Consider the following 26,735-nt stretch of genomic DNA (forward strand, 5'->3'; position numbering starts at 1 on the left):
TACAATTATGTTTATCTAATTATAAGTGTGCCAATAGTCAGATTTTGCAATCGGACTATTGGCATATTATTATTCATATTATTGTAGTAGTGGTTTTGGTTTATGACAATGAAATGGGTAAGAATGATTTTGATTGAATTTATTTTATACAAATTCCAATGACATCTAAAAATGTACACGTGGTTGTAATAGGCCGTGAGCCAGGACCCCAAATCTGGGGTCATCTGTACCGATGGGGTGAATAAGTCTCATAGTGATTTTTGGGAAGGTATACATCCCTAGTGCTAGGAAATATGTGATAGCATTGCATCTGTGGTAGCTTTCTGTGTGTTATCACTCCATTTATAACCACATGCCAAAACACAATTTTCAAAATCCGAATGGAGCATTCTACTTCAAACTGATGGTTCTCTCCTATTATTGATCATATATCTTTGAAGAATGGTTGGGATACAGCTCAGACTATATATTTCTCTGAAAAGTTGTTAAAATTAGCACATCTAGAAATTTTATCTATTACAGGAGAGACAACATATAGGGACTATATATTACATTAGACGTACTTCTGTTTTCATGAAAGATGCAGCACAAAGGTTCCCTCTGTAAATATTTAAAACCATCTTAGAACATAAATTCTAATGAAATGTTTTATGAAATTCAATAAACTAAATATAGTGTAAGTGTACAGTGTAAGTAATGCATAAGATAACTTTCCGTTCACCATTACAACACCTTTTAGTCCATTTGACACTTCTATCTGTTCAATACCAAACCTAATAATGCTGTTTCATATTACGTTTTTGTTGTTGATTTGTATTTGGGGACAATTTTAGCTTGGTTGCCCAAACTTGTAATGGTGTACTGGTAATTGGCATAATCAAAAAAGGCCTTTATATCAGGTCAATCTCACATGTTAAAGGTCTGGTCAATGAAACAGAAACAACTATTTCTATTTCTATAACAACTTATACTTATACATTTGTAATAATAGCATAAGAAAATATGATAATATTTATCTTTTGCAACTACATTCAATATATGTAAGCTTCAACTCATAATCAGGATCATAAAATCAACCCACCACATCCCCCTAGCCCTCCTGATTGGCAGCAATATCTTACCCAAATCCTGATCTACCTCATCGTCAAAAGTATATCCTCTTTATTATCAACATCACTTCTCATTTGTAGCTTCAACATCTCATCAGGTGTCAGGTCACCCTTAGCAAAATGTGGATCTCCCATCCAAATTGTGTGACATCACCTGAACTTTCAAATTGAGCTTGGTGGTCTGCCACATTCCACTTGTATATGAGTACAACTGTCGTGGTACAACAGCAGCAACAGATTGTTACATTGTGACACCCAACTCACCCAGCACATCAGGGTAGTCTGGGAAGTTCCCTGCCAGCAAAGTATTTTGTGCTCTGATCTTGCCTTTGCACATGGATATGAGGTTGCACAGGACTGTCCCATTGAAGGTCGTTAATGTCAAGGCAATTATGTTTATGCACTATCAAATAGGTCTACATCTATTCTATGGTAACATATAGCTGTATAGTCATATTATCCTGCTCATTACTGTGCACAAATGTATACATCTTTGTGTTTGAGCACAAATGCATTTTGAGAACCCCCACATTTTCAGTAAAGCGTGCACGCTGTGCGGCCCCCACACACCATCATTCTACAGTTCAATCTAGTTGAATACCGCTGCTGTAGGTTACAACAACAAACAGCTGCATATCAATGGTAAGGTGAATACTGTGCATGTCAACCAGTGACCATACTGTATCTGCTGCATGCTTGGACACACCTGCTTATGAGACAGACATTGACCTGACCTTTTAGCACATAAGATTGACCTACTTATAAGAAATTGATTTTATGTGACAGTTATTCTGTTCATTTTGTAATTGTATTGTTTTTACATAATGCAGTACAATAGAACATCACTTTGGGTGTGGTATGGACACCATTTTGGATTTGGCAATACATAATTAACTAGTGATGGGAGATTAATCGGCAAACACATCGGTATCGGACGATTTGAGTTGTTTTTAGATTAATCGGCATCGGTTTGATTAATCAGACCGATTAGGTTTTTCAATACACTTTTCCCTACTCCTTTTTCAAACATAGTAACTGCGAGAGTGAGGTCTAGCCAACACCAACTCGGGATTCCTGGATCGCTGCCCTCCACAATGTCCTATCCAACATCAGGTTATTGAGCTCTGCAGTGTTGTTAGCCAAGCTGTCGCGCCGCAGCACGTCTACATAGGTGGTACGCTTCTTTCCCCCCCTTGGCTTTGCCCTGGGTTTGGCTCCCATAGTCAATTTACTTGCCTCAAGTTCTGGGTACCTGACGCAGTGCCCTGCCAGCCTCATCCTTCTCTCTCTGACTTTGTTCGTGACCTGACCCGTGGTAGGTCCCCATAGAGGTCCACATTTCTGATGTGACACCTAGTGCCATTCGTAGCATTCTTGTGTAGACTCCATCCAGGGCTTTTTCCTGTTGTACTGTGAGGGTCCATGTCTCGACAGTAGCTATGAACAGCCGCCTCTTAAGGTCTTCTCCCATGTCTGATTTCCACACTCTCCTCATCCCGTGCAAGGCTTTCCAGGCAAGTGCTCTCCGAACCTTCAGATCCTTTTCAGTTGAGGCAGTCCAGGCCCCGAGGTACTTGAAGTCCTCGACTCGCTCGAGCACCGTCCCGTCTGCAGTGGCAATGGTTTTGTCCTCTGTGTTGACTGTCATTACCTTTGTTTTCTTGGTATTGAGCTTGAGGCCGAACTTGGACCTTGGCTCGAGTCTGGCTGTAGCTTGACTCTATCATCTGGACCAACTTTTCTGGAACTCCGTAGGCACATAGAATACTCATGCGTTTCCCCCGGTGGATGGTGTCGAAAGCCTTTTGGAAGTCAATGAATGTGATCACCGCTGACAGGTTGCGCTCCCATACCCCTTCCAATATCCTCCTCAGTGCCAGTATCTGCCCGACTTTCGAACATAAACATAAGTTAAGGATTATGAAAGATCATTATTATTATTATTATCTTTGGACGTTTATTTCCTTTGTCTTTTCTCATTTATATTTGAACATGTTTGGAATAAATAAAAAAATGAAAAAAATGAAATGAAATTAATTAATCGGTCTGTCTTTACAGATAAACAAGCCCAAAGTAACAGTTTGAACAGATCTACAAGCTCACAATATTATAAAGGTATTTAAGTTAGATGTGACTTGCCTAAGCCTGCAGTGCAGACACCCTGTTACATGTATTTTTCAGAATAGACAAAATTATAATCTTTCAATACAGAATGAGATCGACATTGGTAATATTGGTTATCGGCCATAACAGCAATTAATTATATCGGATATCGATATCGGCCAAAATGTCTCATCGGCACATCCCTATAATTAACTGATCACTTTCACTGATTCAGCCACATTCCTTTAGTCCTAAAACCCCAAATAATGATGAATTAGTATTAGTTATAGCCATTTTAAGCTCCTGGCAGCCATATTGGACGCCATCTTGAAAATGACGCCTTTCCAGAACATATATTTTCCTATATTTTCAGTATATTCTTAAGCATGCCTAGAGGTACCAGAACCAATTGGAAAAACCTTTTCTATCATTTTTGGGGGGTGTATTACAATTTTTTTCCCCATATTGATCCATGCAATTTTCGCCTAGTGTTATAAAATAAAATGCATGATAGCACTCATAAAGCTACCACGGGTGCAATGCTATCACATATTTTCTAACTCTAGACATGTATACCTTCACAAAAATCACTATGAGCCTTATTCGGCCAGATGGTACAGACCAACCCCCCTGGCTCACGGACTATAAGTAGCCTACACACTGTAGGCCCTAACAGTATGCTTATTGGTGCTGCGAGGATGAGGGGGTACTGGGAAAAAATCTCCCCTCCTGGGTCTAAAAAGTTTGAAAACCCCTGCACTAGAGGTAGGTATGGAAAGGGGTAGGCTGCTAGACAAATATGACAGGGGGCTCAGTGAGGAGGAGGGGCCAACCAGCTGGACTGAAGAGCACATGAGGACAGCAGCCACTGTTAAAATACTACAGCTCTCAGTCAGGGAGACTAACATCTGCTCACTGAAAGAGGGTATTCACATTGCTTTTCTCCAGACTACTATGGACCACATATCAGGGCAAACTCATCTTGGCTGCCTCATTATATTTAATCTGCTGATGTCAACCCATGTCGATGGTAATGGCAAGTATAGGTTATTTTAATGTCATGTGATAGAACACTCATTGATAATAGTGAGATTATATTTTGGGGGCTCTTAAATGTAGCTGCTATTTTATAGCACAAAGAAAATGCACTTTGGAAAAACCGTCATCATGTTGTTGTTGTTGAACTTGAGCGGGGTATAGTATTCCCAGGGGGTATTAAACCTCGCGTCATGCTTTCCATAAAACAGAGTAGTGGGCGGCACCCGCTTCGAATGCACTCGAATCCCCATATAATGGTGGGCTGTCTGAAAAAAATAACATGTCAACAGTCGAACAAGAGCAATATGCGATAACTACCGGTAAATATTGTGGTGAACCTCGGGTAACAGGTACGGTCGCCCCACTACTCTACTCTACCTATAGCTGTAAATAACAAACATAAATTCATGTTGGTGATTATATAAAAGGTATTACATTAATGTATAATTGTTAAGTTCACTCTGTAGGCCTATATCCCCATCGATTGAACCGCGATGTCTTTGGGATCACTATTCAGACACACTGACAGGCTAGCCAATCAAAACCCACCAGAAGAACATCTGGGAATGGCGTCGTCCCTCTAGTGTCGTCCTCAGAATCAGTGTTAGATGAACTGGGATGAGCCGAGGAGACAATTATGAATCATATAGCCCTATGTTATGAATAGCTAAGCTAACGCTAGCTCGCTGGGAAATGACCATATAGCCTAGCTATCTCCCCATCCATAATGCATGGGTCCTCAAGAGAGCGAATTATGCATATCCTTCCCCTGTCATAAGTTCATAACGTAGCGTAGGCCCAAGGAAGGACTATTGCGTAAAATAAAAAGTAGGCCTACATAAATAAATAAAACAAAACAAATATCAAATCAAGTGCATGCTGCACTTTTTGGACCACATAACACACCATAGTCTGATCTGACCTGCGACATCATGATCATATAATTGTCTCTCTACATTCCAGTTCCTGGAAAGGTTTGTCTTGTCAACTCTAAATTAAGCATCGGGTGACAGCCGGTGACAGCCCTCCATGGGTAAGGTGGGTAACAGGTGTTGCGCATTCCCTTGTTGTTCTCAGTCCCACCTGAAGATGGCGCCAGATAATCTGTTTTCAAATGGCTGCTAATAAAAATACATTTGAACTTCAGAATGAATCAGTATGTCAAGAAAACAAACAAAGCATTATTAAGCCAAATAAAGCAAATTAAGAATGGTTTTGTTTGAAGAAAATAAAGTGTTTAAAGATAGATATTAAAGGGATATTTCACTTTCAAATAAAATACAATGATGGCTGCAAACATCATTCAAAACAACGAATTACAGAATCATGATATTCTTTTTTTTAAAACAAGACAAGACAAACTCAAAAAATAAAACAAAAAACAGCAAAAACAACCCCCCACCCCCCACCCCAACCCCAGAAAGGTAAACTATACTTTCATTTATTTTATATTTAAATGTTTAAAAAAAGAATTACTTCTAAAGTGAAATATCCCTTTAAAATTGTTTAATTTGTAACTAAAAAAAAGTGTGCTCCTCTCAGAGGGCAGCTCTTGGGCAGACCCATGTTGGTCCAGCGGTGCCAAAGCTGCTCAGTGTTGCTCAGTGTGACAGACAGACAGACAGACAGACAGACAGATTGTTCTGAATGTGTGTTTATGCTTCATTTGTTATAGTTTGATTTTGCAGGATTATTTGGGTGAGAGCATAATAAATCCACCAGTGAGAAAGAACTACCTGCCTCGTTCTTAGCTGAAGGGATTGGCATAATGTTTCCATTGTTGTTTTCAACAGGTGGGGTTTCTGTCATCTGTCCCACTCAACCAATTGTCATAAATCCTGGAGAAGATGCAACTCTGTCCTGTCACCTGGAGCCTGAATTCAACATTGAGAACATGACTGTGGTGTGGACAAAACTGAACCAGGTAGAAGATGGTCCTAAGAATGAGAAGCAACCCAAACGCTACCTCCATATACACCAACATGACGGCACATTTCCTCAGAAGGATCTGTCTCACAAGGGACGGACATCACTGTTTGTTGATGAGCTGAAGAATGGGAACGTGTGGCTGAAACTCTCCAGGGTGACGCAGTCAGACACAGGGAGATACAGACTCTTCATCCCTGAACTGAACAGCCAGGTCAAGGATGCTGTTGTAGAGCTTGTTGTAGGTGCGGCTCTTTGGCTTGTCTACATACTGATTCAAATCATTTGCACCAGGTGAAATAATAATAATAATATTTATTCCATTATACAACATTGAAACAATATTCACTGTGGTTTACAGAAGAATCTATCAACACAACAGCTGAAAGTGGAATAACAGAGCAGGGCCAGAAAAATGTAACTCAATTGGAAGGTAAAGATCAATGTTTTGAATGTTTATTTACAGTCATGTTTCCCCTCACAGTTATGAATACATATTTTGAGTTGGCCTAATTGCATATTGACACTGGAATTAATCATTTCAATAGATCCAACTTTTATGTACAGTATAAGATCCATTAATTCTGGAACAATGTAGACGTACTAGACGCAATCCGTTTCAGTGCAGCTGTAAGGTATTCCAGTTACACTATAAAGTCTGTGAAGAAAACCATGAGAGAGAATGTTGAGATCAGATTTAAGTCTTCCTTTTTTCACTCTTCAAACATTGTGGCCAATCCCTCATATCCAGTGGTAATTAATCAGTCTCTAAACCTTTCCATGAGATCATAGATTGTCTTATCTGTGTTTTCAGGTGACATTTCTTACTTAGTAGATCCTTATAAGACTGAGGTTACTACCATGGACATCGCGGCTGTTTGTTGTGCGGGATTGTTTCTACTTGGTGCATTGATCTATGCCTGTTGCAGTAAGTTGAATGTATGAATATAAATACTTAATTATGGACATGTGTACACTACAATACTACTGTGAAACAAGGGATTCTATTGTCTGTCTTACAGAAAACCAGACCCCAGATTCAGATTCACCACCTCCCAACTTTACTCTTCTTCTACAACAGCTTTCTGGTAAATAGAGAGAGAGATAGAGGGGGAGGGGGTGTTATTGTAGGAATGTGCAAACCTTAAACTTTGTCTAATGTGCTGACCGTTAATCTCCCAAGACAGTTTACTGTAGTAGTTTCTCCTGTTGTTTACATTCACCCTCGAGCCAAAACAGACATAGCATTAAATTAATTAGACAAATCCCTCCTCCACCCATCATTCGGCTATTCCAGTGATTCTCAACTCAAAAAGAAATCTTGAAACTGTTCGCCGCCCACCTATCTGACCACTTAAGATGGCAGCCTTTCGGCTGGTCAGTGGTCAGATGGGTGGGTCCGATTTTCAAGTGGGCCTTAAGCAATGTGTAGACTGACAAGGCTGAGCGAATCATCACCCCAGTCACAATCTGCTGCGAGGCAAGTGATACCGATGTATCAATAGCCATTCCACCAGACTTTTGAACAGGTTCCACCACCTGGCTAAATTCAGATTATCATGGTATTTCTGCACTGTTTATGAGGAATATTTGATACATCATCTGACCCGTTTTCCTTGTTCTTACTTTATTTTCACCTAGATGTAAAGTAAACCCATGATATGACAATACAGTTGAACTTGAATCTGAAATTGATGGCATATTTATTTTTGTCTTATTAGAAGAATTTCAAGCTTTATGTTGAGACTGCTGCACATCCCCCATAACACTGTTGTTTTATGAAATTACATTTATCTTTTCTTGCTTTTTTGATAACCAGAAGCAGAAGATCAGCCTGTGAGAAATTCCATGGGTGACCCGGTGTCTTCGTACTGTAACAAGAACGGCCTTTTTGCATATGGAGGGCCAGGTCTACCTGCGGGAGCTAACTATTTCCGTAGACAACGCCCTGGTAACGTCTGTCCCAACAGCCAGGAACCTTGGTGTCCTGGACAGTCAGCTCTCGTTCAAAACTCACATCACAGCTGTCACTCGATCCTGTAGGTTCACACTCTATAACATACGACGAATTAGACCGTTCCTCACCCAGGAATCATCCCAGCTCCTAATCCAGACAACAGTCCTGTCAAAACTTGACTATTGTAACTCTCTCCTTACTGGCCTACCGGCATGTGCACTGAAGCCTCTCCAACTGATCCAAAATGCCGCAGCTCGCTTGGTCTTCAACCAGCCAAAATTCTCACATGTCTCCCCCCTGCTCCGCTCCCTGCACTGGCTCCCGGTCGCTGCCCGCACAGAATACAAAACTCTGATGTTGGCATTTAAAGCAACCAAAGGTATGGCTCCCCCATATCTTGCCAGCATGATTGAACCCTACAAACCCTCCCGCGCACTCAGATCAGCCAACGCAGGGAAGCTGGAAGTACCCTCACTAAAAACGCCGGGACAACGCTCCACACGTCCCGAACTCTTCTCCCTTCTGGCCCCAAAACTGTGGAATGCACTTCCCGTTGCAATCAGAACTGCAGCATCACTCCCGATCTTCCGCCGTAGTCTGAAAACCCACCTTTTCAGACTCCATCATGGCCCATAGCACTTACCCTACCCCCCTTAGACAGCACTTCTTAGACTTATATAGCATTTGAAACAGACTTATAGCATGTCATGTAGACAGCACAATAAGTGCATTGTATGTAGTCATAGCACTTCATAGTATATATGTACAGCATAGTATAGCATATATGTATAGTGTCATTATATAGATATGTTCTTGTCACGTTCTTAGCTTATGTTTCGCGATAAATGTATTTTACATATGTGATGTATTCCCATGCTTTTTGTTCTTGCTTAATGTAAATCGCTCTGGATTAAGAGCGTCTGCTAAATGCCTAAATTGTAAATTGTAAATTGTACCTGGCCCTGCCCCGCCTACCAGCTAAAGGAAGCACTGCAAACATTTATCCATGGGCTTTTGCCCAAGGGGCCAGTGAGGCTATTCAACGTTGAAGCTCTGGGCCCTAGTGGTAGGAGGAGGGACTACAGGCGGACCCGTGTATTCATGACCGGGAAACCCCGTGCAGCTGGGCTTTAACATTGAGCGCTCGGTTGCACTTCCGCATTTGACCACCAAAATTTGGTGGTCAAATGCGGAAGTAGACGTTCTGAGACGGTACTTCCGGCAGTCTTCCGGGTGCTTCAAAACGCCACTGAGCAACTTCCACTGACATGAATAGCTGGGGGGGCGGAGCTTCGCGCCAGTTCAGTCTCTATCCTTTTATATACTCTATGGCTTTTGCCTATCAGCCACGCCCAGTGTCAGTGCATAGTTGCACACACACTGTAGCGTCACGAAGATGCCAAATGCCGCTCGCGGCAGGAGTCTCTTCCTGGTTTTTAAACGGCTAGTGGATGGAAAATGAAGCTTGCGCACGGCTTCCATTTGCCGCGGGGGCAAGCGTTTCCCGTTTTCTGGCCGACGCTGCATTTTGCCTCGTGGGTGGAGCTTAATTTCCATCCACCAGCTGTTTAAAAACCAGGAAGAGACTCATGCCACGAGTGGCTTTTTGCCGCGCCTTGACGCCCATATCTGCTTGTATCCTGAGGAGGTGTCCTACAGCTACCAATGTAATATCAGCCGATGGCCTGATTTACACGGCTATGTTTTTTATAAGCCAGAGTTCCTTCTGTGCTTTCAGGTACATTAATTAGCTATACAAACTGGTACTCATGAGGACAAAAGTGTGACTTGGAAGAAATTTAAAACTAGTTATTATTATTTATTGTATTATTTATTTTATTTATTGTTAATCTCTTTTTGTTTAGATGATCATGAAAGACTTTAATTATGTATTAGGAAACATACTGTTTTTACATTTAAGGCATGGGGGAAATACATTTAAGGCATGGGGGAAAAGATTTGTATGTGTGGGCCTATGAAATTGGTTTTCTTTTCTTTTTTAACATTGTTGTCTTCATCATTATACTTTTGCAATGTTTATACTGTAGGCCTATGTTGTGTCCTTAAGTCCATGTTTCATGGACCAATGGTGCCAAGCGCACCTTTGGTCCATGAAACTAAAATCGAATCAATCATCATATCGTCAAACCGTAAAACTCTACTTATTATTAAATTATAAAACATTAATTTGCTGAATTATTTTCAAAGTTAAAGAGTGTAAAAGTTAGGCAATAATGTCCACAGGGTGGTGCTAGACAACACCGATAGGCCTATTCCTCAGTAAACTGATTATGAGACCATGAGGGGTGTGTCCAGGTCGACCATGGGTTGATAGGGTTGATTAGCACCTGGCCGACCAATGATCCCTGAAGCTAGGAGAGAAGCCATATCCAGTAAGTCTTCTCTTCTTGCATTGTAAAGGAGAGTGAAATGAGCTAATAAGTAAGTAGCCTACCTACAAAAGGACGTATTTTTCTGGTATATTTAAAATAGATTTTAAATTGATTTTATTAGGCTACGTACATTTTCACTACTAAATTAAATAAACAACAGAGGCGGAGTCGCTCCGTCGGCCTTCCCAATTCCATCTATGGACACAACCCTCAAGGCAAGTGTGTGTGAAATGAAATTAAATGAAATCTATATTTACCCAGGGTATCTGGGCTAAGCTCAAGAACTTGTTTCCAGCCAGGCCCTGCTCATAGAACACATTTCATCGTAGTGGTTCAATGCCTTGTTCAAGGGCACTTTCAGCGGTGGTAATTTTTAACGTGTCGGACGGCTGATTCGAACTGGGAACCTTCCGGTATCAAGACCGCGCCGCTATCCGTTCGGCCACCACTGCCACTTGTGTGTGTGTGTGTGTGTGCGCGCGCGCATGCGTGCTTGCTTGCTTGCTTCAGTTGTAGTGTGCCATTATGCAGTGACCCCTTTTCCACCGGTTCAGTTCTTTTTGGTTTTTAGTCCATGAGCCAGAGCTCCAAAATTGGTGGGCAAACTATACCCTATATTAAATTGTTTATAGGATCAATACAAGTAAATGAATACATGATAACCCTTCCACAGTAGTAGCTTTTTCATATTTTCGATTATTTTGCATATTTTCCTACATAACGCCTCATTTGCATATTTTAAAATGTAAAATTTGTAATACAATAAATCATTGTCTTCGTGTAAGTACTCAATTGGGGAAGTTTAATGGTGATAACAATCTAATATAGGCAATTAAGTATGGTTTTGCCCACTCAATTCATAATTAACGTTTCAATTTTGGAGCTCTGGCTCATGGACTAAAAACCAAAAAGAACTGAACCGGTTCCCATTGGGAACCAACCGGTGGAAAAGGGGCCACAGTGTGTCACACAGTGCATGAGTGAGTGTATACAAAGGCTGCGTGATTCCCAATAGGTGTGTCTCAGTGATGAGTCATGACTAAAGTCTAATGTATACTTTGCGTCAAATCTATTTTTAACAAAGTATGAACTAGTCTGTGTTTGAGCTTCTTGTTTGTTGGGGTTGATTTCTGCCTATAAGCCTAAAAGCACAGTAATCCTGAGGAGGTAATGAGGTAATAGGGGTCATCACCAGCTTGTGATTTTCATCAATATTTCATTTTTAACACATAAGTCAAGATAGGCGATCAATACTTTTACCTGAAATACATAATGAACGCCTAATGTGCCATAGTGTCTAGCTGCCGATGTGCTACACATTTTACAATTGTGTGTGTGTGTGTGTGTGTGTGTGTGTGTGTGTGTGTGTGTGTGTGTGTGTGTGTGTGTGTGTGTGTGTGTGTGTGTGTGTGTGTGTGTGTGTGTGTGTGTGTGTGTGTGTGTGTGTGTGTGTGTGTGTGTGTGTGTGTGTGTGTGCGCATGCAGAGATATGAGACCATATGGCATGGTGAAAGTCTATTCCATATTTTGGATTTGAATCTTCCATGCACGTTACCTGAGCAAAGGGCCATATTGGTGAAGAGTTCTACCTTACCAAAAAGTTAAGGTAAGGTAGCTTTGACACATGATGACATCTAGGAAGCCAGTCCATATCAATGCAACTCTTTGCAACTCCTTGCAACATGCCACTACTTGCAACCACTATACCCAATGGAAGTTGCAAGGAGTTGCATTGGTGTAGACTGGCCTTAAACCTGTTTTGTTGCAAGGAGTTCAGTTCAGTTGTGAGTCGTGACTATAGTTGCATTGGTGCAGTCTGGCCTTTAGACCTTGCCATGGTTGTGATGTGGTATGCCAGTGGAAAAATAAAGATGATAGTCAAAACCAACATGAGTGATTAGATTATGATAAAGGGCATGACATGATTTAAAGGAATGCGGTTTTACTTTGATCAGTTTGTTCACCTCTGAATCAAAGGTGAACTTGAAAAAGTGGCCCGACCAGATCTGGTCTGGTTGTGGCGCTATAATAAGCCAATGTGAAAAGGGTGCCATTTCTTCTTACGCCTTGGATGGCAATTTGAGGCATTTTGTTCCAAAAATGTGTTTTGCAAAATTCCACCTGTTAGTGGCGCTACAACAGGCCAATGTGAAAAGGGTGGGATATATTCCTCAGTAGGAATGCCTAGTAGTAATATGTAATATGCCTAGTAGGCATGCCTAGTAGGAACGTTTGTGAAAGATAAATTGCACACTGCGTTCATGATTTGAGGCTTTTTGGTCAAAACGGGCCAATCCTGCAAATTTTGAAAGCCAATGTTAGCCAATCAGGATGGAATATGAAATATCGGACAGATCCGTCTTGAGCACATGACTATAGAGATAGTGTGTAACGATTTGCGGGATATTTGGACAAAATATGGAGGAGTAGTATCAAAAAATGTGTTTTACAAAAGTCGGCCTCCTGGTGGCGCTATAACTGGCCGTTCTGGAAAGTTTGGGGCAGAGGTTCGTCGTTGGCATCCAGGGAGTGTGTGTGTTGCAAGTTTGGCATCGACCAGGTTGCCGGAGATTAGCTGGTAACAGACGGACGGACACACACACGGACACACACAGACACACGGATGGAGTGCAAAACATACTCTCTCCCCATGCCTTCGACCTGGAGGTGGGATGGTGATTGTGGACCCCCAGGCTGTGGATCAATTGGTTTCCACAGATTATGATTGTGGAGTGTGATTAGTTATATTATTGTTATTTTTTGACACTCTAGGAACAGATCGGTCTTGCCACGGACACGTGCTGATGATGATCCGTGTGCGGATCATGTTGATGACCCGTGGTAATGGTTAAAGGGACAAATAATACAACTCTTGGATTGGAATAAATATATTTATTGAGCACAATTATAATATTTATTGAGCATAAGCATAACACATATTTTGGCATCAAGGCGCTGTCCTTGGCATCAAGGAACTGACAAATATATATTACAGCCTAGGTGAAACAAATAAGGCTCCTCTTGATAGAGAAAGGCACAAAGCAGCAGCAGTGGCAGCACAACAAAGTAGCAAGACATCAGAGCAGCTACAAGCTGAATTTTAAATAGCCCACGCCAATCAGATGAATGGTGTGCATGTGACTGATCACCTGATCAGAAGTGTGCCTGAACTAGCTCTTATTATATAATTTTTTTAGCATAGCAATGTATGCATGTGTACTTTAGGTCACCAATGCTGCAAACAATTACTTTAAAAAATGTTATCTTTCTCAACTCTTTCTATGAAACACAAAGAGGAAATGAATGCCCTCTATAGGGAAGTAGTTCTTTTAGTTTTTGCTTTTAAGCCTAAAGTTTAGAACTTTTTCCCCTTCTTCTTTTTTGTGGTTGAGTCATGGGCCGGGCTATAAAGCAAGAGACGAGGGCAGGAAAAAATGTCTTTGTTTGTTTTTGTGTGTGTGGGGGAGAGAGTTTGCCAGTAAAGAACGTGCCTGTCCTTGCCTGTCCTGCATTTCCCTTCTTTCTCTCCATCGGCGTGCAGTTTGCTTCCACCATCAATATTTGCAAGGTAAGTCTCACCAGGAAACTCTTGGCTGCATATTCATGTCTGTTTTGTCATTTTTCTTTTTTAATTCTCACTCAATTCTTATTTTTGCCAAAAGCTCACCAAAAAGAAAGCGCTTTGTTTGTTTTCTTCCTGTCACGTACTGCATTCCAAATCTGTTAATCAGACATTCCTTTTAGATAACGGGTGGAAGGGTGGAACAATCAAATCTCAGTTACTGTCCCATAAGTAACAGAGTCTTCCCTCCCTTAAGAGTTCTCACTCTCTATGTCTTTCTCCTGTCCTCCGTTTGATTACTTTTCTACTACAGTATTTCAAGGTGAGTGTTGTAACTTAGTTGAGGAGATTTATAGGTAGGTCATGTTAAAAACAAGTTATTACTTCAAAATATGTGTAATCAGATAGTAATAGTTAATATCTCATAAAAATTCTGTTATGTGTCATACCGGTATGTATCTTCAGCTTTGTATTGGCCGTTAAGCTGTTCGTATTTGGATTGCCTTTTTCATTTAATTGCTTCAGTCTCCCCTTGCATTACCCAACCCCTTCATCTCCCAGACATAGAGTGGCTACACCCTGCCCACAGAACACAGTACACACACCACACGTGCACGGTCGCACACATATGCATGCATGCGTGCACACACACACACACACACACACACACACACACACACACACACACACACACACACACACACAGAGTCACAAGTCAATCGACAGATTGGTCTCATATCTCTCCACGCCTCCTGCTCTGTCTGCCTGCATATTGTCAGCTCTCATATTTCTGTCTGGTTACTAACGCATGAATGACTGATGATTGGTTCAGTGACCCATGTAGCCTATCTGATCTCTGACCTTATATCTCCCTTCTTCTCTCTTGCTCCAGCCCTCTGTCAGCTCTCTTGATCCTCTCTGTTTCTCTCTCTCTCTCTCTCTCTCTCTCGGATGTGTTTCTGTCTTACACCTCCGCCTCTCGCTCTCTGAGACTGGACTTCCTGTTGCGTTAACAACATGCTTCCTTGGTCCCATATGTAAAAGTTGTCAGATTGCAGATGATTGGTCTCTGAATGGCAAAGTAAAATCAGTGCTGGCTAAAGAGAGTATTAGACGGTACAGATTACAGTCTACAGTTGATTCCTCTTCACCTCACTATCTAGGCCCTGTGCGACTGCCCCCCTTGACCCCCCCCCCCCCCTCCCCCTGGATTCTGAAAAGTTGACCAAATGTACACATTAACAGGCAATATATAATAAATGGCAAAATAATATGGATAATCATTTTTCATTTTGGCCAAATTGTGCCGCTATGGGATGGGCCATAGGGTCACCAAAATCTTTAGGGGTCATTCTCAAGGGAGCATGAAGATAGCAATAAGTGAACATTGCAGCAAAGACACCCTATCCTTTGTCAGTTTCTCTGATAAAATATGGAGCCATACCATGGGGGACAGCGCGGCATACAAGCTCTGCCAAGGCAAAGGAACGGAAACGGCAGAGGGACAAAAGGAAGAAGCTGCAAAACTATAGCTCTCTCAGCTTGGCGTTTAGCTTTAGCAACCAGGAACCAGGAACCCGACTCCCCCCCGCCCCCACACACACACACACACACACACACACACACACACAAACACAGTGCCATATCCACGAGCCGTGGGTATCATCATCCCAGCTCCTGTTACCACCAGCATATAAGCTAACCAGGCCAGGTGAGCGCAAACACTCCTCCTTGCCGGCACCCCGTGATCCCTTACACACACACACACACACACCAGCACGCTCGCACACACGCCAGTGGACAGGCAGAATGGAGCCGGAGTCAGGCCGGAGTCCTGGGGAGATCATACAGTTAAGTGGATCGGGGCATTTTCTCTCTCTCTGCTTACTTACTTTTCAAGTAGCTTGTCCAAGCATTGTAACCCTAACCTGCCCGGGACCTTGTGTGTTCTGTGGCCCTCTCTCTTCCGCTCTTTGCTCATGTCCTTCCTAGTATTTATGCGTTCAAATATTTACTCTTCTACTCTGTCATTCTATCTTTCTGCCATGACAAGACACTTTTACTAACTTGTTGTCCTGTTAGGAACTGATGCAATGATGATGGTGGTGTCGGTGACTCTGCTATAGGGTTGCAATAAATTACCGTAGCTTAGGCTTACAGTGCAACATCATAGGGAGTGATGTAAATAGTTTTTCAATGCAATGGGTCCCGGGACCCAGGGGTGATCTTTTAGATGGGTCCCAGGTACATTTTATGAGTCCTACTTCACCAACGTTAGAGTACAGTACTGAGTACAGTATTGCATCCCAGGACCCCCGGAGGGTGACATGATTGCGTCCTTTCTCAGTTTAGTGAGTCTAAGGATGCAAGATGCAGGCTATTTGCATCACTGCATAGTACATGGTACATACTGTAGTGTGTATACTGTAATACAGTATGATATCAGGATGCAGGAATTATGATTCAGGGTCCGGTGTCACTAAGGCTGCTTGCTTACCGTGGCTTGTAAGAGGTGGTAGCATCAGGACAGGGTCGAGCTGCCGTTGGCTTCCTGTGTATTACACAGCTGTTTGGTGACCTCTCCCACACAACAGCTCACAATTAACTCAAACAAGTGTCCTTTCCCCCCAGTATTTCTGGGAATACATCTCATTATCTGCAATCAGGAGATAAATGTGTAGTTTGTATGCAAAAAATGCATCTCTTGAGGATGGTTCAGAAAATGCATCAGATTTGCAGACCCAACCTTGTATGCATAGCATACATGTGCGAGTGATTCATAAATGGCACACTACACTATGGTCAAGCAATTGAAGCAAGCAAGCAAGCGCACACACACACACACGTGCACGACAGACAGACAGACAGACAGACAGACAGACAGAGACACACACACACACACACACACACACACACACACACACACACAAAATGATAGATTAGTGGTCAGTTATTGTATCCTCTCTTACTGACTTTAATCTTTATAATCAACTGAGGCAATTAGATTGAGCACTCTATTTAATCGACCCTGTTGAGCCAAGTTGTAATGGAGCCATATTAGTGTCAATCATGCCCTATGTTTATTCTACGCAAATGAACGCAATAAAATCCTTAGAGTGTAAAATTGGACCATTTCAGAGTTAAATAAATTAACACTGAGGATTTTGCTGTGTATATATGTTTTATCAGTATTGTTTACTCCTTGGTGCTACTGATTCAAAGCTAAAGTTAAATGCAAACTGATTTTGCACATTTACATTATTACTTAGAGACAGATGTGCCTACTTTATTACATTTACAATTATTGAATTAGAGATGAGACCACAACACTGTTGCAGCAATAGTTTTACAGTTTTTCCATAACTATAACTCCACCGGTTTTCACAGAATGTTGTGCGTGTGTGCGTCTTAAACACTAATGAATCTCACTCTGCATTATAATCAAAGTTTTAAAGGAAATTGTGTGCTCTTGTGTGTAGTTGTAAACTAGGTACTAGTACAGCAGCTTTATACGTTCATTCTGAATTTCCACCAAAGCACAGAAGAGTTTGGGAAATAAAGTCATGCATTGTACAACCACAGCTGTATAATGGATTTAATTGCAAGGCATGTCCACGATGCGTAGATTGTTGTTCTTTCTATTCACGCTCAACCCCCATTTTATACTTTGCAGTATGACTTGTTGCACAGTGATCTTTTTGGGCATGTCACGACATGCCCAAAATAGAGATGCTGGGTTAAAAGTGATTAAACAGTTCTTATATGAGGCAATCTAAAATCCCCCTATGGGGATTACAATGCAAATAAAAAGTACATGACCCCGTGGATTTGCGCCCTCTACCGATATTGACGTCAGACTTCGGTGCTCTATGTGAGCAGAGATCTGAAATACAGATATCTCTAATGTGAGTGACACAAACATATACTATATAGTTCACTATCACATGCCTCAGTCCCACATCACATGTGATGTGACATGATCCAACTTGAGTACAGATCACACCCTACCTACTTGTATGGGTGTGTCTGTATTCAAGTGTTCTGTTCTAACTCAACATGTTCACCAACACCCCTACTCTGAATCTTAAAATATATATTTTTTCGTATGACTCCACTCGAAAATAACGAGCAGTAGTAGTGCTGGATAAATTGCCTTACTTACTTAGCAATTGGGTGAGTGGTGAAACACCTTTTAGTCATGAGTCATTTTCAGCCAAAAGCCTTTAACCACAAAGATTTAGTTATGTTCTAAGTTTGCTCTCATCTGACGTACCCCTCCCAAACCACAAGTAAAAGACATAGATACTCCCTCCTTTGGTGACCAGTACACCACTTCCTTTAATAATAATAATTTTCCATTAGCACCCTAGCTCATTAGAACCCACAACTTCACCCTCGGACCCTCCTCCATTCAGGGGTCATCACTTTCCATCAATATTGTATTTTTCCCACGGACATGGCATTTTGTTTTTAAATAAAATCAAGGGGGGAATGCCGATCTACAGGCTCACAACACATCACAGCATGTTGTGAGCTTGTAGTGACCACATCTCTTCTCCTCTCTTCTTGCAGAATGCTCCCGTTCCAGGCAGCACCAGGGCAGTTTGGACCAGAGGTCCGGGAGCCAGGGCTCAAGGCATGGAGGGTGGAGAAGTTGAAGGCAGTGCTGCTGGATCCCTCGGAGGTGGGGGCCTTTTTCAGCGGAGACTCGTACCTGGTACTGGATAACCGTGGATTCATGGGGGCCGACGTCCACATGTGGATAGGTGAGAGCCCAGTGAGCAACAGAAGTGGACATAATGGATGGCTTTTGTGCCCAAGCGGAAACTAAGTGCAGACAATTGAACAGCTTTTGTGCTAAATACGTGTCCACACGTGTCCTCAATAAAAACGTGGGATGCTAAGGACGTGTAGGCCTATAGGCGTCTTTAGTTTAATGATATAAAACGGGATCGCTGTAATCCATTTTATGGCAGCTCCCGTTGCTAGGCAACGCCTTGCGCACAGATCTTTGTTGTTTTGCGCATGTGCGCAGCCGCTCACTTCCTTGTTTACGGGCCGACAAATGTTGCTCATATCTCTGAATCTACGCCGCTCTCCATGGTTTTGATCAGAACGACAATGTTCTGTCCTAATTTGTGACTTAATCAAGCATCTCGTTTGGAATATTAACGCTTCTAGAGAGAGATCAGACGAGGTAGCGCGAGGTAGTAATGGAACATTATACCTTTATACCATTATACCCATGGAAGGCGGGGCTTTTCAGTGTAAAATCTGCCCATCTCCTTGGCACTCTAGCGCCTTTATTCTGACAAACTCTGGCAGCATCATAAGTGTTAAACTAACTTTATGTATTTATAATGAGTACAGAGAAGGAAAGTTAATTTAAAACGGAGTGTCCTGTAGAACAGTGGTTTTCAACCAGTGGTCCAGGGATCACCAGTGGGCCTTGAGGGGGTTCCAGGTGGTCCCCAACTAAATGATGGAGAGCTGGTAACCAAATGCACCTTTATAGATCTTTAACTCTTGAGGGCCAAATGGACCAAATGGACACGCCCTCAAGAGTTACATTATTGTTAAACATCTGCATTACTTAATTTATAAGAAGTCTACACAATTCAACGTTTGCCTGTTATCTCTCCTATGGTACCAACATCGATACAGCATGGAATTGTGGACAAAATCTTGTCCAACGACAACAAAATATTCAAAGTTTTGGGTCTGATAAGCTAAATGTCATCAAATGGTGGTCCGTGGCTCAAATGCTGAATAAATAATGGGCCTTGATATGAAAAGGGTTGAAAAACACTGCTGTAGAACACAGAACAGTGTATCAAGTGGTATACCTGTAGATCCCCAGCCTGATAAACGGGACATAGTTTTGCCAGGCAAGCAACACTCTATCAAGATGAACTGCAAGCCAATGGCCTGTATAACGCACCTAATTACGGCTGTGGCTGTTAATAATTAACCTTTCAGAGCAATTGTGGCTGAAAAGCTACGAACCCTTCAGCTAATGTGACGATGACACCCGAGACAGGACACTGACCCTACGCTACGCATAATTATGCGAGGAGGATGTAGATTGATGGGACAATGATGCCGGGGGGGTAAAAGGTGGAAAAAGTACTCACACTTTTGTGTATCAATACCACAATGTAGAAATACTAGTACAAGTAGAAGTCCGGAATTAAAAATTGAATGTAAAGGATTGATTGATTGATTCATTAATTTATTAACAGTTTGCAGAATTACAGTACATTTCAGGTACAACTCAATACAAAAACTGTTAACTGTGAGTGGACAACACCAAAGCATTACACTTGTTTACAATAGGGCCCACCATTTTCAATTAATCAAAGGTATTGGTATCAAACTATACTTAAAGTGCCAAAGATAGAAAGTAGTCATTATGCAGAATGTCCCATTAAACAACTTTTCAAATGTATAAAATGTATACAAATCTGATCTGCTATTTTCAAATGGCTGAAATGTGTATATAGGGCTGAAGTGGTTAATGTATGTTTAGTAATAATAATCAAAATCAAAATCTATTCTATTTGTCTATTGTCTATTGTACTTGAGTACAGCACTTGAGTAAATGTACTTAGTTACTTTTACAACAGCGGGACAGAACTCCCAGTGGGATGTGCCATGCATGGCTCATAAAAAATGCAGGAGCACTCTTACAGAACTCAAATGTGGTTGTTGTTTCCAGCATGTATCCTATCCGGTGCTTAGGTAACACTGAGCTGGTTGTCACACAGCTGCATGGGAGAGGCCTTTCACCCATGCTGCTCACGCATGGATCATCTCGCATGACCCATTGACCGCTGTGCTGTTATTGTTTACCTGTCGCTCGCCTGCGCTACTAATGCAGGCTACGTTTGTTTCCGTTCCCTTTGTTGATTTGTTTTCCCTTCACGTCCCAATATGACGACTTAATCTCGCTTTGCATCATTTACTGTTTCCAATTCCCCACCCCTCTCTCTCTCTCGCTCGCTTGCTCATTAAAGGAGTCACTTGCAGCCAAAAAACGTTACTTGCCAAGTGTACAGCCTCAATAATTTAAGAGGAAATAGGAAAGAAGACATTTAAAGGTTGAAGCTAGCATGGACCATATTCACATGGAGTCCATTTTACTTTATGTCATGTTTGAGGTGGCAAACTGACATAATTATGCAGTGTAAAAATTCTAAACTTGTCTCTAACACTTCAAGCCTCTATCTCTCTCTCTCACTCTCTTTCTCTCTCTCGTGCTCTCTCTCTCTCTCTCTCGCGCACTCTCTCTCCTTCCCTTCCTGATAGGTGAGAAGTCATCCCGTGACGAGCAGGTGGCATGTGCCATGCTGGGCACCCAGCTGGACAACTTCCTGGGTGGTGACCCCATCCAACACCGGCATGTCCAGGGCTACGAGTCTCCAGAGTTCATGAATCTCTTTCCCAGAGGGGTCAGCTACAAGGTGGGGATTACTACTACTGTATTAGCATGACAGCTTCTTTCATTCTTGCATGGGTCACACAAACACAACATGAACATTGAACAGCATACCGGAACAACTTAGCTAAAGGTGTTATTTCAGATTTTTATGACGGCTTCATGGGAAACTAGAAAAAGTGCCCTTCTGGGCACAGGTCTCCACCAGGAGGATAGGAGTGTGAGTGTGATGTTTGGCAAAATGTTTAGGAGCAATATAAACGTGCGTGTGCGCGTGCGTACATGCGTGCGTGTGTGACGTGGCTTGGCCTGTTGTAGCGCCACCATGAGGCTGATTTGAAAACTGTCAAGTGGCATTTCTTCCAAAGCCTAGTGGGAATATGCATGAACAGTTTCAACACAATCGGACGCTGCGTTGAGTAGTTGTGGCGATTTGTACAAAACGGGTACAAAGCGGGCTACTCCTGAAAAGTTTAGAAGCCAATCGTAGCCAATGAGGGTGGATTATGAGAAATCAAACAAATCCGTCTTGATCACATGACTATAGAGCATGTGTACTGATTTGCGTGAAATTTGGATAAAATCTGAAGGAGTAATATTAGAAAATGTGTTTTACATATGTCGGCCTCCTGGTGGCGCTATAAAGAGCAGATGTGAAAGATTCCAGGCAAAGGTTTTTCCTTGGCCTCTAGGGAGTTGGCATACAAAGTTATCCACAGATCCGTGCAGTTAGAGGTAAAAACACTTTTCTGCCAGTTATAGCACCAACATGCTGTTCATGTTCAAATCACTGAGGTTTTATTATAAGGATAATCGTTTCACAATATCCACAATATCCAATCTACCTATCAGGCCATCAGCAACGACCATGCATGTGATTACTATGAGTTTCTTGCCACATGGCTACTTCTGCAAGTGGCATGTGGAGGAACGTCTTGTTTCTTGCCAGTTCTACTTCTTCCTTCTGCTTCTGTCTTTCTGTACACAACAGTACTTTTTATTTTTTTACTCTTTACCAGTGGGTTACTGTATATTATACCACAGGTCGTTTCGAGGAAGCAATCTGATTGGTTGAAACAGCCTTCTAGCCGTGGGTTAAACCAGCACCATTCACCACCTAATCAAAACAAAGAATTCAGCTGCTCTGTTCTCCCAGAGCGCTAGCAAACTCGGTGGCTAGGCTAGCTAGTTTCTTGGGACATTTGTGATCTTAGTGACTACATCTGTCATTAAAAAAATATATTCTTTCAGCGATTTTCTTAGTTTTAAGGGTAACTGTTGTATAATTGCAATATTACACTCGAGGGTGTGGGTTAACGTGATTATTGCCACTTCAGTGATGCTTGCGGAACTCGACTTCGTCTCGTTCCTCACCGCATCCCTGTCGTGGCAATAATCACGTTAACCCACACCCTCTCGTGTAATATTGCTTAATAAACACACTTAGCTGGCAAAAAATAATGGAAAAAGGGGGCGGGGGGATATTGCATTTTGAAAAACTAAAATGTGTTTTACTTACAGGAAGGGGGCGTGGAGTCAGGATTCAGGAGGACCCAGGGTTCCGGACCAGTCCACAGGTTATTCCAGGTCAAAGGGAAACGAAACATCCGTGCCAAGGAGGTGGAGCTGTCGTGGGAGAGCTTCAACAAAGGAGATTGCTTTATCCTGGACCTTGGGCAGGTGAAGGGAACATCCATCTACATTAAATCATTGTAGATGCAAAGCAACACAACAAGTCCCAAGGATTATGCATTTGTTTCATCACTTGTTTATCTGTAGCCTGGCCTTGATAAAATTAGCAAAGGATAATGTATGACGCAGCAGTAGTTGTTGAAATATAATGACCGACAATGACAGTTAATTAAACATTGTTTGTTTTTCACTACCTGGGGGTCCAGGAGAGGGGCTGTTGTCTTCTCTCTCTGCCTCCATATGCAGTGTGGCCACCTTCACCTCCCCTACCTCACTCACTCCATACATGGTCCTGATGGAGGGGGAGAGAGACAGAGAGAGAGAGATTCATTTCAAAAACCAATCAGCCTGTCAACCAAACAATTAGCAAACCACTCAGTCAACTAGCTAGTCAAAGATGATAAATGGTGCATTTATATAGCGCCTTCATCCAAGGCGCTTTACATAGATTGTGCATTATACATTCACCCACTCATACACTGATGGCGGAGGAAACCACCTGCACACATCGGGAGCAATTAGGGGTTCAGAGTCTTGCTCCAGGACACTTCGACACCAACTCTGGGGGAACCCGGGATCGAACTGGTAACCTCACAGTTCCCATCCAGCTGCTCTACCGGCCGGCCACTCTACCCTGAGCCACTGCCGCCCGTTTACGGCTGATCAGACCCCGGCCTGTGTCCAAGTGGCATGCTACAGCCCCCACTGTCTCTGGCCTGTGTCCAAGTGGCATGCTACAGCCCCCACTGTCTCTGGCCTGTGTCCAAGTGGCATGCTACAGCCCCCGAAGTAGCGAAGTAGAATCAAGCATTCAACCAAGCCGTGTAATAAAAGTACATTTTATGGAACTATCAGCATAATCCACATCCCTCTGCTCCTCAGACTATCGTGTCATGGACTGGTTCCCAGGCCAACATGTTTGAGAAGCAGAAAGTGAGAGAGATCGCCTCGCTGATTCGTGACACAGACAGGCACGGTAAAGCCCACATCATTGACATCAGCGAGGGGGAGGAGCCAACGGAGATGCTCAAGGTAAACACTGCAGAGAATAATGCCATTAATGTTTTTTGAAAATGTTTTGAAATAATAATTAAAAACAAAATGTGGGAAACAAAGGGACCCATAAAAATGTGTCCACGACCCACAAATGGGACCCCACCCAGTGTTTGGGAACCAGTGCTCTAGACTACTAACCAAGACCGTAGACTAAACCTCATCCAAAACAACCCATTTCTCTCGAGTGACAGGTGCTGGGACCAATGCCAGAGCTCGCAGTGAGCACTCCAGAGGAGGACAGCAAAGCAGATGCTTCCAACTCAGCCTCTCTCTTCAAGGTAACCTCAGGTGCAAAATGGGTTTATAATATCAGTAGGCCAAAATATGCTCGTGTCTAAAGAGTTTTATTTTTATTTTATTTTGATAAATGTCAACATCTGTGTGTCACAGGTGTCAGACGCAACAGGTTCGATGACAATGACCAAAGTGTCAGAAAAGAGTCCATTAGCTAAGGAGCTGCTGTTACGAGACGACTGCTTTATTCTGGACAATGGGGCCAATGGAAAGATCTTCGTCTGGAAAGGTCAGGAATCTTCAAAAGTTGACCGACAAGAAAAATGCAATAACAGATAACAATAGTTTTCTGATACTGGTCATACAGTATCTAATTGAATTGCTTTATCTTTGTTCAACTGATTCTTTTTTTCTTCTTTTTTTTCTCTCTTTTGTTTGCATTTTCACTTCAATTTAGTCATTGCCTGACAATTCCCCCCATGTTTGTAGTCCCTATCCTCATTGAACAGCCACTCCAACCAAGCTGTAGGAGTTGGTAGTGCAGCGACTACTGTACACACTCCCCTGCTTTCCACCTTTGTTGGTTGGAGTGCCCGGTCAAGCCGGAGGCACCACGGAGGAAAGTCTCCACTGCACCACCCTGATGCATTAACTGAGTGAAATTGTAATGCTTTTAATACTTTTTGAGATTGAGAGATTCACTCTCCTCTGTCTCTGAAGCTGACGGACTACTCATTTTGAAACAAATGTAGCATTGAAATGTATTACTAGCACTACTGAACTAGTTCCTTGTTTGACAGGTAGTGGAGCCAATGCAGAGGAGAAGAGCGAAGCTCTAAAGATGGCAGATGAATTTATCCAAAAGATGAACTATCCCAGGATGAAAACACAGGTGTGGGTCACAAACTGTCCAGACTCTTTCTGTTTCTGTTTTTCTCTTTCTCTATCTTTCAGATAAATATCATTTATCATGTGACATACTGTATATGCACTGTTGCACAAACGTGCAGTCACAAGAAGTCTTAATTCCCGTCAGTGAGTGCAATGTGTATAAAACCAAAAGTCAAGTGTGCTATGAGCTCAACAACTAACAGCCACACAATTCTGTATATTTCTGATCGCCCTGGCCATTTACTAGGTCATAGTGAATATTTATTATTACTATTACTTAACCTTCTATTTTCTAATCCTGAGAACTGTTATTACTTTGCAGGTGGAGATTTTGCCACAAGGGAGAGAAACCATCATTTTCAAACAGTTCTTCAAGAACTGGAACTGAACATTGTCATGTGGCATTCAATGTTCTCATATCTTGCACTCACATTCAGTTCAAATCTTAGTCTTATAATTTCAGTATAAATATTAGTGATGCACAATATAATCGGCCATATCGGCCATAGAAATGCCATATCGGTATCGGATCGGTCGCAAAATAATCCTGATTATTTTCACAGATATTGACGCAATAATAATGTGAGCATCAATGGCTTTGTGCTCACAGAGCAGCCAGTCTCTTTAAGAGCGCCAGCTGTATAGTTCACTTCTGCTTTCAACAGCAAAACAAATATTCAAGTCCAAAAATATAATATAATAATGCAATATATCGGAATCGTCCGATATGACCCTGCAAATAATCGGAGATCGGATATCGGTCATAATTTCAATATCGTGCATCTCTAATAAATATGATTATTATACATTTATGTAATTGTAAGGTACTGCACGAAGAAAACTTGCATTAGACATGGGTAGACACAGTGATAGGATGTCATCTGTACAAAGCAAAATCTGCCAGACATTTTTAATTATCACTGTCATCGGCCCTGTCACAGCAATCTCTGGTAATCGCTCTTTAGAGCCAACAACAGTACCTCCTATCCCTGTGTCTCCCTTAAATGAAACAAGACAAATTAGTAAATGGTTGTGAGAGTGTAAAAATATATTGTATTTTGAGTGCAAAGATATTGGAGTATTTAAAGTACATTTCAGAATGTGTCTTTAATTTTAAAAGAAAATATGCAATATTGAGGATGACCACCCACTGTTGTTCAATCTTTTAAATGGTCTAGTTGTGTAGTTAACCGTTTTTAAAGCCAAGATTCCATGAAGCCTCTGTTAAATTAGTTTGGTCTCTGTCTTCTTTTTTTTTACATTTGTTTAAGAATAACATAGATGTAAGTATTTTCCTGCATTTGAAAATAAGAAAATAAATCATAAAACAGGACAA

The 26,735-nt window shown here is 41.9% G+C and overlaps 2 protein-coding genes across 6 annotated transcripts; both read left to right on the forward strand.

The window, feature by feature from the left end:
• Positions 1-4,574: 4,574 nt before the first annotated feature.
• LOC306914255 (uncharacterized protein) lies at positions 4,575-15,000 on the forward strand (the record flags this gene model as incomplete). Its single annotated transcript, XM_079491245.1, has 8 exons — positions 4,575-4,600; positions 6,044-6,421; positions 6,538-6,609; positions 6,991-7,104; positions 7,199-7,264; positions 7,996-8,127; positions 13,299-13,367; positions 14,981-15,000. Exons 2-8 carry the CDS (start codon positions 6,145-6,147, stop codon positions 14,998-15,000), a joined length of 750 nt encoding a protein of 249 aa, XP_079347371.1. The 5' UTR covers positions 4,575-4,600; positions 6,044-6,144.
• capgb (capping protein (actin filament), gelsolin-like b) lies at positions 10,404-26,735 on the forward strand. Of its 5 annotated transcripts, none has more exons than XM_079491460.1 (9): positions 10,404-10,526; positions 18,661-18,854; positions 21,397-21,551; positions 23,048-23,206; positions 24,101-24,250; positions 24,466-24,552; positions 24,665-24,797; positions 25,309-25,400; positions 25,722-26,735. In XM_079491460.1, exons 2-9 carry the CDS (start codon positions 18,662-18,664, stop codon positions 25,785-25,787), a joined length of 1,035 nt encoding a protein of 344 aa, XP_079347586.1. In that variant the 5' UTR covers positions 10,404-10,526; position 18,661; the 3' UTR covers positions 25,788-26,735. The 5 variants fall into 5 exon arrangements, with proteins under 5 accessions (XP_079347586.1, XP_079347583.1, XP_079347584.1 ...); XM_079491457.1 differs by having other exon boundaries at positions 10,469-10,575; XM_079491458.1 differs by lacking the exon at positions 10,404-10,526 and adding an exon at positions 10,599-10,741.

This window comes from Electrona antarctica, assembly GCF_951216825.1.
Source record: "Electrona antarctica genome assembly, chromosome: 21".
Classification (NCBI taxonomy): Eukaryota; Metazoa; Chordata; class Actinopteri; order Myctophiformes; family Myctophidae; genus Electrona; species Electrona antarctica.

Coding starts and splice junctions, on each gene's coding strand:
- capgb (XM_079491460.1), top strand. CDS start 18,662: ATGCTCCCGTTCCAGGCAGCACCAGGGCAGTTTGGACCAGAGGTCCGG. Junction 23,207..24,100: donor TTATCCTGGACCTTGGGCAG/GTGAAGGGAACA, acceptor TCTGCTCCTCAG/ACTATCGTGTCATGGACTGG. Junction 24,798..25,308: donor AAAGATCTTCGTCTGGAAAG/GTCAGGAATCTT, acceptor CTTGTTTGACAG/GTAGTGGAGCCAATGCAGAG.